We start from the raw sequence: 18787 nt of genomic DNA on the forward strand, positions 1-18787 counted from the left end.
CACACACACACACACACACACACACACACACACACACACACACACACACACACACACACGCACACATGCACACACGCCCACTCTTTGTTTGATGAAGGGCAACATCGTCACACGCCCATCACAAGCTTACTCGGGTCACGTTTGAAGACCCAAAAGCACGACACAGGAAATCACAGTGTTAAACTTCCCTCGAATACAAACAGTCTGGCGCACATTCAAAGGAAGTGGTGAATGAAGACAGAAGATAAAGTCCAGTTTTACAGATGCGGTTAATGTAGAAACAGAAGGATGGTAAAACATACTGGCATGAAGGTGCAGGTGACAGTCTGGTCGGGTGTAACTGCCGTATTTATATTTAGTGAGTGACGAATGAGCAGAGTGGGCTCGGGTGAGCAGAGGGGCGGGACAATATGGTGAAGCGTCAGACGGGAAGGCAGGGCAGGAGTGTCTGCAGGGGAAAACACATGAAGCCGAATGAGTAAATTAACAAAAAATACAGAGAAACAAGTTCCCAAGTTTTTATGCGACTTTGCGATTTGCAAGGTTTGCAGTAATATGTCAAAGCCCACACACACCCTCTCACCCCCTAAAGACCATAAGTGAGGAACACTGAGTCAGTAGATGAGTGTCCAACGCACGTCTCAATTATTCCCTGTACTGTAGTGCCGAGTCATCGCTTAGACAAGTTTTTACCAACGGCCGAGATTGCTTTTGGGACAGGGATGCAATATGGTCCACAGCAATCTATCCTCGTGTCAATATGTCAAAACACCATCATTCCTTTTTATAATGTTACTGATTGTTAGTACAAAGCCTCTCTGACTGCACTCCATTTGGTTGATAGTACTGGGAGTGTTTCCTAGAAGCTTGTTATCATGGATGATGAATAGTTGACAAGGTGGTACCATACTGAATAGCATGATCTGTAATACATTGGTTTTATTGGGCATTATACAGGTTTTTTTTATGCAGGAGCTGCAGCTTAAGGTCTGATTTAAGGTGCTCTGCCGCTATATGACAACCACAAAGGGAGATGCGGGTTCTTCCTTTTTTTCCCCCCCTCCCTCATGTACAACCACTGTCATCCTGTTTTTAAATGAATTTTTATTATGTAATAAATTCCAAGAAAAACTGGAAAATAAAATGAAAATAAAATGAGATAATGAAAATGAAGTGAGTTTATAGTTACAGGCTAATTTATTTCAAGCGTAATTCAGATTGACTAAGTTCACTGAGGAAGTTGTGTTTTACATTGCTGTAAAATGTTTTGATGACTGTAACACTTTAAAATTCCCAGGTTTACAAGTTGGACTGTCGAACTAGCAGCGAGACACATCTTCCAACTCTTTTAATACAGGGTTACTTCCCTTATGAATGCCTGCTAAGTCATTTAACAGCTACTTCACTCTTCATTTTCTGACCCTCCTTCCTTCAGAAAATGCCCCAAAACACTTCTGTGGTTGTAAATATGATTGAAAATTCATTCACACCCCTTCATACTCCAACATATAGACCCATGAAACTTTCACTGCATGAGGAGGATTTATACAAGAGTGAGTAAGAGTAATCGCTCTTCAATTATAAATTGTGTTTTTAATCATGGAAGCCTGGCACTCAGTCTGGTCCACTAATTGCTTTATCCCTGAAGGGATCCACTCACACTCCAAGTGATATGACTGCTGATGAAGCACACATACATAACAAAAGATGATGCATAAATGCAGAAAGGGGTTTTCACGCGTAATCCTCATTCATGCTCCATTGTTTTCCCTCACAGAACTCACCTTCACGTGGATTTTCAACGAGTACCCTTCCTTTGTCATCCAGGACACACGGCGATTTGTGTCCCAGAAGACGGGGAATCTCTACATCGCTAAAGTGGAACCATCGGACGTTGGCAACTACACATGTGTGGTCACCAACATGGTCACCAAAACCAGCGTTCAAGGGCCACCAACACCTCTGGTCTTGCGGGTCGATGGTATGAAAAACCCTCTGCGGAATCCATTTAGTACAATGTAGAAGTAGTTTTCCTAATTTGCCATAGCATATTGAAAACGTTCACAGAATACATGATTCAACAGTTGTGATTGAAGCTGCTTTTTCTGGATTAATAGAATTGCTGTGTCTTTACAGTTTTTGCTTTGGCAGTGTATCGAATGGATGTATTAAACTTAAAGATATGGATAAAATAAGAATAATTGTTATATTATGTTCAACCATATGCACTGTGCACATAAGAGCACAGTGCTCAAAGCTCAAATGATAGTTATTCCAGTTTTAAATTGCAAGCCATTCTTGTAAACATTAATATTACAAACTTTAATTACCTCATGATTAACATATTCCCCTCTTTTGTTGTTTTGAATTAATTTTTTATTTACTTATTTATTTTGTTTGGCACTTTAAGAAGATTATATTTTATTGCTGGAGTTTAGCAAAATTATCATTGTTACTATATTGGTTATTTATTAATAAATAGTAGTACTACAAAATGTAGAAATGTGATTAAAGAACCTTTTACTAGACCTTGCTATATCAAATTTGTGTCATGTTGAACGGTAAAAGTTTTAAAGTTGGATTATTTTTCCACATCTGAAATAGAGAAACCGTAATTAGCTATAGCCTGGCTTAATAGTAGAAGTATAGAGGTGAACTTTTTAGCTTTAACTATTGGTTTTATTGATGGAAAGTGAATTTGAATTACCTGTACCTCATTTATGCTTTTAACATGACCCGTTAAAGGACATTTTTTGATTCTGCCTCATTATAATTTTTTCTTTTAACCGAACTTTTCCAGAAACATGTTACAAAGTCACACTCCACCATGTAGCAGAAAAATGTCAATTTTCCTCCAACTTTACTCTGTACACTATTGCTTTGTTTTGCACAGGATCATTTCTATATGTTTCTCTTTGACACTCTAGGTGTGATGGGCGAGTACGAGCCAAAGATCGAAGTGCAGTTTCCTGAAGTTGTCCCAGTAGCAAAAAGTTCAACAGTCAAACTGGAATGTTTTGCACTTGGAAAGTATGTCCCACTGTGCCTTATTATACCTCAATTATAGCTTCACCATTAGTTGTTTACTATGCCAGAGTAAGCTGCATGATAATGTGTGGAGACTGTGTGAAGTGCTTTCGAAAACAGAAGATTTCAGATTCAAATGACTCCTCCTTGTGCTGTAAACATAGAATATACAGAGAAGAAACACCCACCAGCTAATGCTTTATATTAATTGAAAATAGACAAATGTTGCCAATGTTTCTCATTTTCTCCGAGCATTGTATATGCATCTTTAACTCTCCTACATCCACAGATAAATCGAGATTGTATTTCATTTCTTCCTTTTGCTGTGTGCTGTATTTCCCATGCCTTTAGCCCAGTGCCAACCATCAGCTGGAGAAGAGTGGATGGAGCCTCTTTTGGCAGGAAGGTGGACATAAATAAGGCCAGCGGAGTTTTAGAAATTCCTTATTTCCAGCAGGAGGATGCGGGGATGTATGAATGTGTGGCTGAGAACAGCAGAGGGAGAAACCTGGTTAAAGGGAAGCTGTCTTTCTATGGTGAGTCGGAGGATGTTCTCCCTGACTTTGATCTGATGCTTCACCTTTCTTCACAGCTCTTGTCTTGGGTATTAAATAAATAAATGTATATATATATATATATATATGTGTGTGTGTGTGTGTGTGTGTGTGTGTGTGTATGTGTGTGTGTGTGTGTGTGTGTGTGTGTGTGTGTGTGTGTATTTGTTCAGCCCGTCAGACTTCGCCATGACATATCCTGCGCCCATGTAGACTCATCAAATCTTCTGCCCATACAGTATTTAAGCCCCCTGTCAAACTTCACTGTGATCGAAATTCTTGGGAGCAAAAGTGCAACCTCAGTGTGAGCATCGCAAAAAAAAGTTTTATTTGTTGTCAAGCAATCTGTAGCTTTTATTAGAGTCCATATATTACTGCATCATACGGTGGAACGTGGCAGTAAATTAACCTATTACCAGTAGTTCATTTCTGACAAGCGTTTTATTGTGCCAACGGCTAACACAGGGCCGGAGCACAGATTTACGCCGCCTCTCAGGGAGAGGTGATTTTTCCCTCACCAACACTGGACTTATGGCCCATATTCCGAGAAAGCTTTTAATGGCCCTTGATGAAGGATTTTTATGGTTTCTCTCTCCATTATTTTGCAGTTTATGCATTGAAGATGTCTGCCCACGAGGCCCTATAGAAATGTGCTCGACTGAAATCATCAAATCCACATTTTTCTTTCTTGTGAAGGAGGATGCCTTTGATATGATAATACGGATTTTTCTTTTTTCTTTTTTGCAGCACCTGTGGGTAATATGAAATGCTCACAGTACCTGTAGGTAGGGTGTGGATTAAACATGCTTTACTTTAAGCAGTAGAGCATCACAAGACAGGGAGCTGGCAGTATAGAGGACTTAAAGCAAGGTAAAATATCCTGATGATGGGGTGGCTTCTTTGTAAACAAGGTCATAATGTTTCAGCCGCTCGGTCGCAAGGCCTCTGCACCTCTCCTCCGCTGTGGCTGTGTGCAAGTTGTGTTTCTCCTTGTAAGATTTAAGTCCTGTCTCATTTCAAAGCCTCACAGGCTGACCGGCTGCCAGGTGATAAAAATCTGTAATCTCATTTTAAACTCCCATAGACAGGATCTTGTGGGACATCCATCAACTCTATAGAAGAATAGAAGAATCAATATGGCGATGTGGTACTTGCGACAACCAAACAGTTCGGGCACAGTAAGAATAAAGGGTGGCCTCTTTCGATTTCCCACTTAATTGTCCTTCTGCAGTTCCAGGGGATTTAAGAAATTAGATCATGGTCCAACAGTTTACCGCATTTGAATGGACTCAGATACAATCATGCCGAATTTGTATAGAAGCCGCTCGCATGAGATCTTCCCTTCCATTATGTTATCTCCTGACAGTCTCATTTGTAATGCTGTTAACAGGGTGCTGCAGAGTAATTGTTACTCCGTAGTGATGCATTTTCAATACTGAATGTATTTATTATGCCAAATGTATTTACTTTTCACACCGCAGACATTAAGGAGAGCTTTTTCTAATAGCGCAATGACAAAATGGCATATTTTGCTGCTATTCAGTCAAACATTTAATTAAATTTATGAGTCTGAGACTGTTCCTCAAAACTAAAATGTACTTCAGGAAGTCAGAAATGACTAAATATACAATGGAATTTCACTCCCAAACATTGCTGTTAATAACCTAAATCAGAAGATGTTTGGGGATTTTAAAATGTTTTGCAGTTAAAACATGCAGTTCAAAATTAGGATAAGATAATGACATTCATTAAGTATGTATGATGGTGTAGTGGTTGACACTGTCACCTTATAGTGAGCATATACATATTCATCTTCTTACTGGTTTTGTCTCGGTAATTAAGGGCAATCCAGCTTCCTCCAACAGTGCAGAAACATGCGTTTGAGGCTAATTGGTAACTCTATATTGTCTTGAGGTGTTAATGAGAGTGTGTGCGTGGTTGTCTGTCTCTCTGTATGTTTACTCTGTGATGAACTGGTGACATGTCATGGGTGTAAGTTGAATAAAACTATAGAAGATAATAACATATATTAATGCAAATCCCATTCTGATCCCTTTCTGAGTATGGTACAAGACGCTTCAGTTAATTTAAACAGACGACGCAGACGTAGTGTAACTATAATATGATTGGTGGCAAATTAGTTTTTTTTGTATAAAATGCATAAAGAATTTCACCTGGAATACCACTTAAATTGCTGTGTGTAGGCAAGTGCTTGCCCTGTTCAAATGTCCTTGACACTGAATATGTCATGGATACTAAAAGTTAATTGCATTATTATTATTAATATCATTATATTACCAAAGTAACACATGTAGACAAGCTGGAAGACTGACTCACCCACCTTTTCTACCATTCCCCTTGACCCTGGTAGGGCATCCTGTATTTATGTGGCTGCTTCACAGGCCCCATAAATCTTCTTACTCTGTTGCCAGAGATACGGCGATAGTCACTGATGTGGCAGTACGACACCAGCATGAATATTGAGGAATTTTATTAATTCATTTCTCATATTGCAAGTGACAAAAAGCGGGAATAATGTGGTACTAAACCAATTTGATTAAAAAAAAAAAAAAAAAAGGAATTACAGTGCTGTAAATGTTAGGCTTACAACAAACGTGTTTCCTGTGATTCTTCATTCCCATAGAAGGATCATCACATCAGCAGAAAGTGGCTGTACGAAATACCAAAAGGTTGATTGGTCTCAATCATTCACTATTGATTTTTTTTTTCTTTCATACACCTGTTTTTATTAATTTATATATTTCCCAACAAGAGGTCAGATTCTGGGTAATTGGAAGTGGATTTATGATTTGTGTCTTTAGGCGCTTCTTTAATGAACTAATCGCCCGCCTGGTTGCCTCATTGATTTATTTGAAAACGGCTGCTGGCCGGTTGTGCTGAAGCAATTGTGTGGTGGGACAACGTTTGTTTACAGCGTGTGTGTTTTGTGACCTCACAGCTGCGCCACACTTGACTGAAAAGCCTCAGGATGTGCAGAAGACCATTGATGACACTCTGATGTGGGAATGCAAAGCCAGCGCCAAGCCCAAACCCTCGTACCGCTGGCTGAAGAACGGAGAGTCTCTGGACCCCATGGAGGTTGTTGTTTTTTGTTGTTGTTTTTTTTCCCCTAGAAATTGCTTTTATTCAAAAATATATATACATAGCATCCAAGGCCACATGGCGTTGTAGTGGTTAGCTCTTTTGACATACAGAAATAGTTCAGGACTTTTCTGTGTGGCAATTGTACTTCTTCCCTGTTTCTGCTTTTTCTACTGGTACTCTTGCTCTCCCACAACCCAAAGACATGCATGTTTTTGTAAATGGAGACATGAAATATAAAATCGGATGTATGCATGTGGTGCGATTGCATATCTATGTGTGAATTCCTGTACTGGACTGAACGGCCACAGGGTTATTATTATTAGAGTGGAAAACCGTTTTTTGTCCCTCTTCGTCCAGGTGGACAACATTTAAACAAATTTTAATCGGGGCTCATCCTCGCACCCTCTGAGAACCCTTGGTTTAATTGATTACTCTTTATTGGCTTACATAGTGTTTATCTTGCATTTTATCTTCTGTTGACTTGGATTGGCTCCAACTATCTGTGACCCGTAACTTTTGTTAGGTAGCTATATAGAGGGTGGTTTGATGAATGTAAACATCTGCAAAGCTTCCATTCTCTTTGCACTACCATTCTTCCAAAAGGCAAAGGCGAAAAAAAAAAAAAAGAAAGTAAAAGCTGAGACAATTGTGTCAGGTGTAGCCACACGATCAGATAATCAGTCAAGAGTGTTTACCACCTTTTCAAATTGCTTTGCCAAATAATGGGGATTGTTTTGCTCGGATTTAATTACACTAATCCAATAGGGACTGTGTTTCAAAACCACTCAATTGGTTTAAATATTGGTTGTGCAAATCGCCTGCTGATCGAATTCCACCCTGAACCTTTTGTTCCACCGCAGTGCATGTTTTCACTTGCAGACCGTATTTTGAGCAGTTGTACAAATGTCATGCATAATTTCTACTTTCACTAATGGTTACACAGGTCTGAGCCAGAGGCTATCAGAGGGTCTCAAAACACACTGTCATAAGATTTGCTGTTAATCAATGTCTTACAAAATCTTACAGTGGTTAGTACATGGTAAGATTGCTGAAAGGCTCAATTTACTCGGCTTTTACTGTGAGCAGAATGTGGGGGGAAAAAACGATTTTGACAACAAGCCCTTAAGCTCTTCTACGATCCCAGATGAGCATAATTTTAAGGGCACAATCAAAGATGATATAACTACGGTTGATTCAGACCCATCTTATGGAAAGGATGCATAATGTGGTACTGCACTATTAGTTGGATTCATTTTGCTTGAGAGCAAATACTGCCTCCAACTCATGGGATTGTACTTGGCAAGAACACGTCACTCTGAAATGGCTGTATTTCCTAGAGACTATATTTGGCATAAAGAAAAGTGTGTGTGTGTGTGTGTGTGTGTGTGTGTGTGTGTGTGTGTGTGTGTGTGTGTGTGTGTGTGTGTGTGTGTGTGTGTGTGTGTGTGTGTGTGTGTGTGTGTGTGTGTGTGTGTGTGTGTGTGTGTGTGTGAAGGGGGCTGTTTGTATGTGTTTTCACACCGAAGCCAAAGTGATGCCATTTTCTGCCTGTCATCAACTGGGGACTTTGCCGACAATTCGTTGCTCAATCTCTCCTATCTGCTACTCTCAATTTTATCATTAAGTCTCTTTTCTCTTGGGAGGGTGAAAAATGCCTTATCATCCAAAGTGCATTTCACATTTAGGCAATTTGCCTTGTTTTGTGTTATTGTGCTGCTGAAGTGAGTGTGCTTTCTGCCTAAAAAAAAAAAAAAAAAAAAAAAAACTGGCTCCAATGAATCACAGTCACAGATCGTGGCTGTGTTTGGTTCGGTAATGAGCCCAAAACTGGACTGTTGCTGTTTTGTTGGACATGTGTTTAAAGGGGGCAGGTGGCTTTTGTTTTTTGGAACTTAGATAGAGAGCTGCGATAATACCCAAAATCTGCGCCACTTTAATTGAAGAGCCGGATGTTAATGCACGTGCACTGAGGAAGATTACCGGGTTTTGCACTCTTAAGTGGTTTGCCATTAAGACACAGAAATAGTAATGAACAAATCCTTTATGTGTAGCCACTCAAAATTTAATCTGCATAAATAGGCCTCACTGTCACAAACATTTCCTCTCTGTCATTTGCTTTCGTCCATTATTTTACTGCATTTTGAAGGGCTGACAAAGGTCACCTCTTCTATTTGCCACACATCTTTAACCACAGGAAACCCTTATCACTCCACCTGCGAATCTCCCATATTGATTTGTAAATAACATTGTAAAAATTCCTTTGGCAGGTGGCCAAGGTAACATATTCACGGTACATGGGGCTATATTAATGAGGTGGGGTGTTACCATTTTCAAAATGCCACCGTCAACCGCGGCAACAGTAAATCAATTTCCAAACCCAAAGGTCAGCAATGTAGAGAGAAAGGGAAAAGGAGAAGAAGGCCAAGGGGGCCATTTGTTATTCCTCATTAGAATGGATCAGTCCTCCCTCTCTCTCTCGCTCTCTCTCTCTCCTTTGGTCACTCTCTTATGCTCTCTTTCAAGCTTTTCTCCGCCCGTTTTCCGTCTCTCGTTTGCTGCCTCATTTTGGGCTCCCTCCAAGGGAATTAAATGGCACAGAGGAGGCCTGTCACTTCAAAATGTCACCCCAACGAAACAAGGACCCACTCATAATGCTTGTATTTTCCACTACCCCCCACCCCCCAAACACCACCCCCACCCTTTACCTACATACATGCGAGTGTGTTTTCTCTACCTTCCACCTCCAACGTCCACTATCTTCCTTCTGCTGAGTTTCTGTTGTTGCTCACACTCATTTCAGCAAATCAAATATTCACATCCAGAGTAACTATTGAGCGCAATGACTTGCGTCCCCCCCCCCCCCCCCCCAACTTGATACACTGCTGCGATTGAGAGGAGTCCAGCATAATTAAACATGGTTATAAAGCAGCTGAGTTCTACCATTTCCCTCCAGTGTTAAAGAGATTATGATGGAGCCACCGCTGAGTCTCTGAGGGTTTCTCAACAGGGCAGCGGCTGCAGAGAAGCAAAGTGTGGCACCGACCCATGCACTTACACACATCTCGTTCATCTGATTCATCCCCCTGGGCCTTTGTACTGTATAACCTGAAAAGGACCATCTATCATCTATTCAAAGCTACCGTGGCTCCTGGCTGTCCTCATCTCTTTATGTCTTTATGGCCTCCTTTCCTTTGAGCACACATATAAGCACGCCTTGCTTGCCAAAAATCCCCGGGTGCTCGAGGAGTTCCATTTGGAAACTGCCGCATCCATCCACACCCAGGACCCCCTCTGGCGGTGGCTTTAGCTCCGGATCAACCACGCGTCCGTCCTGTGAGCAGTGCCTCACAAAGAACTCCATTTGAAGATCCTGGGCAGTGTCACCGACTGACGTTAAGGGACAGTTCTTGTCTTTTCAAGTGGTGATGTTGTAATGATTCCTGACGACAGACAGACTGGCGGCAGGACCCTCTGGACTACTTTGTCAGTGACATTAAAAGGTCCAGCTACACTCAATGGAAAGATCAAGGGCAAGAACAATGAGTGCTGCCACACTTAAATTGACATAACTATAAAAAGAAGGCAGAGTAGTGCTGTAGCCTGTAAAAGCTAGAAGGACAAACTTTATCCTGGTTTCTGTTTTTCTGGTGTACGGCGTGTAGGTGTTCCTCAAATGTCTTGTTTTTCTTGTTTTTAAATGCTGTCACATGCTGAGTGTGTTCTCTCTGCCTCCAACACTCTGTGATACTTGGTGGAGGATTAACAAAAAAAAACAAAAAACCTGCATGCTGCAGTCCTCACTGAATCCTCTGAGGTTTGATTGCAGCCATCTTTTGATAATGTCTCGGTGCTATGTTAAGCAGAGGGGGGTTACATCTGCTCACTGTGGGCCTATTGGGACCACAGAAAATTAACAGTGTTTCAATTATCACCCCCCCACAGAGAGAGGGAAAAAACTGTGGCTAAAGCGTGATTTAAATCAGGTCATTTATCAGTATGAACACACTTGGTGTTGTAGTACTTAAAATGTCCATGTATAGGCCTAATTACCTACCACTAAGTGGTTCTATTCCATAATTCCCATTATCATATACAGTAGTATGTCCACTTGTTATTGTGCTAATTGGACTGTTTGTACAGTTTCTCATAACAAGGCATGACACATTTTGATGGGAAAGTATGTAATAAATGCAAATACATTAAAGGGCAGTGGTCCACACAATTTAAAGTCGACAGAAACTCCTGGTGGTTTAGTGAGTCCAATATAGGCTAAATATTCCTAAAGCAGCTCCAAATAATAATCTACTATGTAAAACATGTACTTTTTGAACATGTAATACAAACATTGTAAAATTGGATTACGTGTCATGTGACTCATTTGGATGATTGTCTCCTTTTTAAAAAAAATTTTTTTGTTTCATTTAAAAAAATCTTTACATGTTCAGAAATAAATGAATAAATACTGCTGCTACTACTACTACTACTATTACTACTACTACTACTTATTTTTTCTGTCTGTGGTTTTGTTACTGCTATAATCCTCACATGAATAAATCTTCACGGCTCACAGAAACTGTGCCATCCCCATAAAGATCCTCCACCTTTGCACAAACAGCCTTTTCATTTAAAGCCATCTAACTCTGGAATCATCTTCTGGACAGTCTGAAGCTGTCTGTAGACTGGAACACTTTTTTTTCAAAACCTAAAAAAAAATCACATTAGGGAAAACCAGCTGTGTCTGCATTAGTCTACTTTAATTGCCCACTGTATTGTTGTATAATGTATTTTAGTGTTTCGTCTGAATTTTAGGATTTCAGGTGTTGAATTTTAATGGTTATTGTTGAGTTTATATTTATAATGTGTATTATAATGTGTTCCTGCTCATCTTTTCTGTATAATGTGTTCCATAAGATTTTTTAATATCCGTAGGCATTTTTATGAAAGCAAGTGTTACATTTTAATGGTTACTTCTAATGTTATAAAGTTTTACTGTATGTTATATTTGTAAATATGTATTATAATGTGGTGGACTGCAGATGGAAACTAGTTACGGCTTCTTCGTAAAGCACTGTGAATTGGCCTGTGTGAATGTTTCACTGAGGTGAGTGTAGATGGAGAAATGCATCTTTTAGGAATGAAATAAAAAGATTTATTTGGCAAATTAATATCAAATAAGTTGCGTGTACAAAGAAAATATTTTGTAAGAAGTTCATATGCCAATAATGTAGTTCTTACCAAAAGTCAAACTAGTAAATCAATGGCTGTTGCTACTTTAGGAGCAAACAACGTAACACTAAACACTAAAGTCATCCTGATTAGTTGTTAACCTTGGAATGAGGTGAATTTCATGCCTCAAGGCAACAACTCAAGGACTTTTGGCTGCAGCTTCGAACTCTCTGAACCTGTTTGGTATCAGGTTACATGGCTACTTCCATCTCTGGAAGTTAAATACACGTCTCTCTCTCCGTCTGTCTTCAGCAGGACAGAATTCAGGCGAATAACGGAGTGCTGACGATCAGCAGCTTGAATCTGGCTGACATCGGCATGTACCAGTGTGTGGCGGAGAACAAGCATGGCCGAATCTTCACCAACGCTGAGCTGCGAGTCATCGGTAAGACGTCAAGCCGATACCTCAAAATACCCTCAACCAGCTCACATATACCTGCCTTACACCCACAGCCATGTTGATGGAGTATCTGCTGGATGTCTATAATTTTGACAGCTCGATAACAAAAATATTATTTAAAAATATAAACACTTTCCCATAGTTCTGTCTAAAAAAAAATTGTAAAAAAGCACACACTGTTCAAAATCTGTCACGATGAGTTTGACCAGTTTTAGTTCTTTTTTATGAAAAATTGATCTGTGACGCTTTCTTGCCAGCAGCTGAAATTAAAGTGACTGGTTTGCTTGAATAAGATAAATTGTTTGCATCGAGTCAAGCAGGAGATGTCTTCAGTGATTGTTTTGTTTTGTTGAATTTTATTATTCATCAAAAAATAACTGACTCATTTAGAGTTGCAACCGTACTGCTGTGTTAAAAAACATGTTATTCTATGCTATCCTTTTTCCTACATTGGTAGGTTGTATGACTTGAAAGAGAAATATTACATTTTGCAGTGGTCACAAGCAATTATCAGATTGTAAAATGATATTTGTATTCAATACAACTTGCTCCTGCAGCATCTTCATAGTGAGTGTGTCTTCATATATTTATTTTTTACTTAACAACAGTATGACAATAAAAAAAATATATGTGTAGTATGAGTTTTTTCAGCTTTAGGAAATTGTCTGAGAAAATTGAAATACATACGTTTCCTTTTGGTACAATATCATTTATAGCAGAGTAATTCATACAATCTACAGTACTGCTTTAATGTTGTAGAAATTAAATGCAAACCTTTTTCTTGTATTTAATTTCAGCAGGTACAGGGACAAAGGAAAACCTCAGTCACAGCACTTTGTTGTGACAGTTTGACACAAATGCATTATTAAAGCAAAAAGGAGACTTCTAAGCCTGTCAAAGCCACTTAACCTCATGTTACAGCAGCTTGAGATGCTTTGTCTTCTCTCACGCATAACTGTGATTGGCAGTACAACTTTAAATGACTTCCTGTATGCAGGCAGAGCTGGTGCAGTTCACAGAACCACTTGAAATGACTGTACGTATGTATACGGGCCAAAAATCAGATCAGTCAGTGTGGGAGGGAAAAATTGATGCGCCATAAACTCTCATCTATTTCATCCTGATGTATCTTAGGAGTCATGGGACTGCAAATGCTTGACAGTCAAGCAAAGGCATTTTGGATTTTGCAGCTCTTTTGTAAAGTATTATCGAAAAAGAAAACACTCGAACAAAATTCTGAGAAAACACCTCACTGAAAAAGTCCATTGTTTATTATGAATTCATAGCTGATGGATCGAGGATGAGAAGTGGAACCAATAATGGTGCTCAAGTAAAACTACTGTTGTGTGGCTTTAATTGTTCTAAATTACAAGTAGAAATGCTGTCTGTAATCATAAAATAACAGGTTTTTTAAAAAACTACTCAAAAGTATTAGTACATTTTTAACAGTCTGTAATTGCATCAATAGCAGTCAATAGAATAAATCAACAAATCTCCATTTGAAGCACATTTCTCAGGCAGTAAATACATTTTGTTTAAGATTATTTAATTACATTTTAGTTATTTGTTTTGTGAATGCAACAATTAAAAAATATGAACACAAAACTGTGAATCTGTTTGCAAATTAATTCTTTTTTATTGTTATGACACTTTCATGAGGTTAGCAATATACTTGGTTCACAACTTTCCATTAAAGTCATTAAGTGCAGTAAAATTGAAGAAAATTAAGTCAATTAAAGGTGTACACATTTATTGCAAAATTCTCCAAAATAGTAATTCGTAAATAACTACTGTATTCCACTGACAAGTGTGTGTGTGTTGTCTATATCTATATATCTATATATATATATATCTATATATATCTATATATATCTATATATATATACCGGTGTATATATATATATATATAGATAGATAGATAGATAGATAGATAGATAGATAGATAGATAGATAGATAGATAGATAGATAGATAGATAGATAGATAGATAGATAGATTGAGTACTATATACATCTTTGTAATGTTTAATAAGTTCAGACAACAAAAGAAGTTTCTTAGCCATCAGTCAGGCATCAGTCCTTCCTTTAAATTACATCTATTCATGTAGATTTGACGGTGTTTCTCACTTTCATTATACTGTGTCCCACCATTTAAATGTGATTCATGATGTCTTCAACTTCAAATCTAAGGAATAACGTGTGATTGACATTAATTCACATTAAATTGCCCCCCATTAGAGTACAGAGTCTGATTATCTCTATTCCTTTAACATTATGAACAGATATCTTAGAAACTATAACTCCTTCTTAAACTTCTGAATTCATTCAAGCTCCATCCACGTGAGGAAAAAAGACTGATGTGTGATAAATACCTGCTGTGTGGCTGGAAAAGAAAATGCTGGCTTTTCTACATAGAGTGTCAAGTTATAATTGTGAGATGTGCATTGTGTGCCTGGGTACATGTGTAATATCTTGTGTATTGTTGTGTATGCACATGCAGCGGCGTACGCTGGCAGGTGCTCAGCCGTGTCACTGGCGCCAGGCTGTGCATTCGCTTTGAAGAGCTTTCTGCTGAGTCGGTATGCATACAAAACAGCTCCAGACGACGGCGCCTTAGTAATTAAGGCCTAAAGGAACTGCAACAAAGTCTCCTTCTCGTTTTACATTCTCCCAGTTTTGCTTGGAAGCCCTATGGCTTAATTCTCAACGTGTAATGTCTTTCTAAGAAAGATTCATGGAATTGGAAAACCACAATTCTTTTTTTTTTTTTTTTTTTTTTTATAGAATATCTTCTCGATGTGCCTCGTCTGTGTGCATTACAGTCTGTCTGTATGTGTGCAAACGAGTGTGTATGTGTGTAGAAAGAAAAGGATAATTTGGGGGGGGGGGGGGGGGGGGTGACCTGCCTAATGGATGGAGTGACCTGCATGTTTTAAGAAGCTCCTCCACTCTCTTCCGCAGCAGCACAACTCCCCTTGCTCGTCCGTCACCTCTTCTCTATCAGTAAATTATAAAATGTACCCCCCCTGTCTCCCTCACAAATGTTCACATTTGTCTCGATGCACCCAACCCATCAGCCATCGCTCCGGACTTCTCCCAGAACTTGTTGAAGGCGCAGACTTTGGCCCGTCAAGGTGGCGATGTCCTGATCGAATGCAAGCCGAGGATGTCTCCCCGGGGCGTGATCTCCTGGAGAAAGGGGAAGGAAGCCCTGAGAGAGAGCCACAGGTAAACAGGGTTCCTTTACACTATATAGAGCTGTGGATGCATTGTGTGTGGGACCGCAGTTGTTTAGTTTTGTCTGCTCTACTTGCAGAATAGTATTTCATCGACTTGTTATTTTATTTTTCCCTACTTGATATTCATGGTGACAAACTGCAAAGAGCAGAATCACAGTGTGACACAATACAATTTGAATTGCATAACACGTTCCTCGCTCCACCACTTTCCCCCTGCTATCTACATTTCTTCCCTGAGCTCTGTTGTGCGTTGCTCCTCTGCCAGTGCTCAGAGCTGGTTTCTGCACTGTTTACTTAAGGTAATTGGGCGTTCCTAGACTGCGGCACATGGATCGATGCACTGATCCATCAGCTCATTAGCAGCATGTAAGGCCTGGAGGGTCATTAGAGCACAAGGCAGACGATGATCCAGACCCACCACTGAGACATGGAGGAAGTGGATGAAATCCCCAAAAGGACTGATCAATGGATCGGCTGCTGAACATACATTCTTTTGTGGTGGTGCCGGTGACACTGGGGGAACCAGCCGGACACCTTGTTTTATTAGAAATCAGGTTAAGTACAGATCAATGCAGTACCTCTGTGTACTGAAGAGGAGATGGAAAAGGAAAAACAAACGTTAATCAGACAAGAAAAACCAATTGCCCTCCTGAAGACATAATGCTGGTCTAGGAAGTTGTACCGTATAGAGTGAGTCACTGATCAGGATTTATAGTGTTTGTTCTCACATCGCAGCAATATGCAGATACGGTGCGCAGCAGCTTCAAATGATATGGCCTTCCTTTGATTGACTTTTTTTCAAATCATGGTTGAGCGATCTGTTCAAATACATAGTCTACTGCACACAAGTAGTCACAGAAAATACAGTTCTTCTTTATTTTTTTTGAAATGTCACTATTCAGTGATAGTTGTTCAATTTCCAGAGCTCTCTCACAAGCCCCGAAACATTTGACATGATTAAATGGGATGAAATTGAAACCGCCCGATGTGTTATTGCGCCTTAATTGTTGCTCTGCCGGGTTGGGTACTTTTCTCTGAGTGTTAATTTTCAGGTGAGCTATAATAATCTCTCAAACACACAATGTTTTCTCCACAAAATCACTCACTTTCTGGTTGACAATGTCTTTACTTTAGCCAGGAATGTGCCAGTGGGAGGCAAAGCACACCTGCTGGCACCTGCAGTGATGGAGTAGGGGTCTGCATTCCTCATTTGATGTGGGATTAATTGTTGAAATGGCTCAGCAGCTTTTCCACATCTCACCCTTGGGATATCTATCCTCGCCACAGAGGGGGTGCTGCAGGTTTAGTCATGTCTCTCCTCCACCTGCCAGACAGCATGTTGGGGAAACTAAAGGTGTACTGAGATTGTTAATAACAATGCCCGGCTAAGACGTCTGTTACAATAGAGAGACATTTCTTTTGTGACTGTGCAGCAAATTCAGCACCAATATTGTTCCAAAGACCTCCTAAACATTTGGGCCGGGTTGCAGATTCATCATCCTCTTAAGCATCGAAAAGGAATGGCATACCTTCTGCAACATGCGTTATCAATCACGCCCATAAAGATGAGATTTCCCTTAAGAGATTTAATGTTACGGCCCTGCTCTGAAGTGTGTGAGCTGCCTGCAAGATGTTACGTTTTGACATCATTGCAACATCTCTGGCAAGCCAATTCCCTTGTTCCTGGCTCGTTTGCATTTACTCTCCTCCATATTGAAATGGGGCTGTTACCAATGTTATTACAGCAGTGGCACAACACTAATCCATCCCACTGGCTCAACGAAAGTACCCATAATTCCTTCTAATCTTCCAGGGATGATGTTTTCAAGGATCTCAAGTATAAGAAAACGAATCAACTAAGAACAAGGCAGGGATCTGATTAGTTAATGAAATCATGAATATGTGATACCTCCATCAGCTCATATCACAGGCGCGTGTAACAGGATGAGGGTTACTATGCACTTACCCGGGGAACTCTGAGGTTAACGATAAAGTGCTTACCATAATTTAATTCTGCTGCTGACCACTGCCAGCAATTGTATATAGGAGAAAGCTTTTAGAAATATTACCTTTACATTCAACTGCCGTGTTTCGGAGTGCCAGGGTAAGTGGATGGTGTTTCTCCATCATATAATATAGAGCATTTTATAAACCTGCCACTAATACAAGCAAGAGTTGGCAAAGCAGAGAGAGCATCACCAGTGACTGAGATACTCAGTGCCTAGGAATACTACAGTTCCTGGTAATATACTGACATAATTATGCAATCCTTTGTAAGTGGTTGAAATAATGTTCTTCATTTACACCCTCCTGTTTTTTTGTTGCACCGTGGAGAAACGGAACAGGCTTTTAGATTACAACCAGTAGCTCACTTTAACACTGGCCAGTAAGGCTGAAGTGAAGTGCCTGTTTACTATATCACACTGTTCAAGCTTTTATGTACACCACAAATTTTGCCAATACCTTAATTGCTCCAGGGCAACCTTTAAGAGAAACGGGAACAAAGTGAAAGCATTTCAGATGGATAATGCCCCTCACATCTTTATCTTGCGCTGTCCTTTTGTAGCTTTGCCGAGGAGGAAGCCTGACATAGGCTACTGCACAGTTTAATGGCAAGTCTTATCCCTGTGACATCTCATATCCATAACTCTTTGTTATAGGCCATTACAAAGGAAGCCCTCGGTTCACTTAGGAGAATATACCCCCGTTTCTACGGGGAATGGGCACAGTAATGCGTTTTAATTCTTCCAGCCTTTAAAGTGACACAGGTCATTTTTGATCATTTCAAGAAGTCCACGCTGCCTCGGAGGGATGTTTCACAAAGTAGTGTTCAAGTTCTCCCTCCGAACTAGTTACATCTAAAACACTATAGCTTTCGCCCATTACCATCCTATGTGCAGTTTAAAGGATTAGATATTGGCTGTGAGAGAGGATTTGCAAGGCAAGGCATGCATTGATGGGGTAATTAGCTTCCAAGGAGACAAATGTAGTCAGGATTTGGCTGAAAGATAACATCACAAATTGCAGGGATATAATTTGATTGGATTGGCGTGACCTTTTCTGACTGAAGAAATGAACTGCAAAGAGATTTTTCCACTGGAGCTTGTCTTAAAAAAAAAAAAAAGAAAGAAAAAATAAGATGAAGATGTAGCATCTTCTGCTTTGCATCCATTAGAGATGTCAATAACACTTTTCTCCTACAGGCACTGAATGTTTATTCAGTGTTGTTACTTTCTTT

The 18787-nt window shown here is 39.8% G+C and overlaps 1 protein-coding gene across 1 annotated transcript in view; it reads left to right on the forward strand.

Annotated features, from left to right (window-relative positions):
- Positions 1-18787, forward strand: part of cntn3a.1 (contactin 3a, tandem duplicate 1) — a gene marked incomplete at its 3' end in the record, with an annotated part of 70229 nt that overhangs the window by 31822 nt on the left and 19620 nt on the right. Inside the window, exons 5-10 of the mRNA XM_080496221.1 lie at positions 1778-1981; positions 2928-3030; positions 3379-3563; positions 6541-6680; positions 12165-12297; positions 15388-15538. Of these exons, the coding sequence (XP_080352347.1) occupies positions 1778-1981; positions 2928-3030; positions 3379-3563; positions 6541-6680; positions 12165-12297; positions 15388-15538 (916 nt within the window). The remainder of the gene's footprint in view (positions 1-1777; positions 1982-2927; positions 3031-3378; positions 3564-6540; positions 6681-12164; positions 12298-15387; positions 15539-18787) is intronic.

Source organism: Blennius ocellaris (assembly GCF_963422515.1).
Source record: "Blennius ocellaris genome assembly, chromosome: 5".
Taxonomy (NCBI): Eukaryota; Metazoa; Chordata; class Actinopteri; order Blenniiformes; family Blenniidae; genus Blennius; species Blennius ocellaris.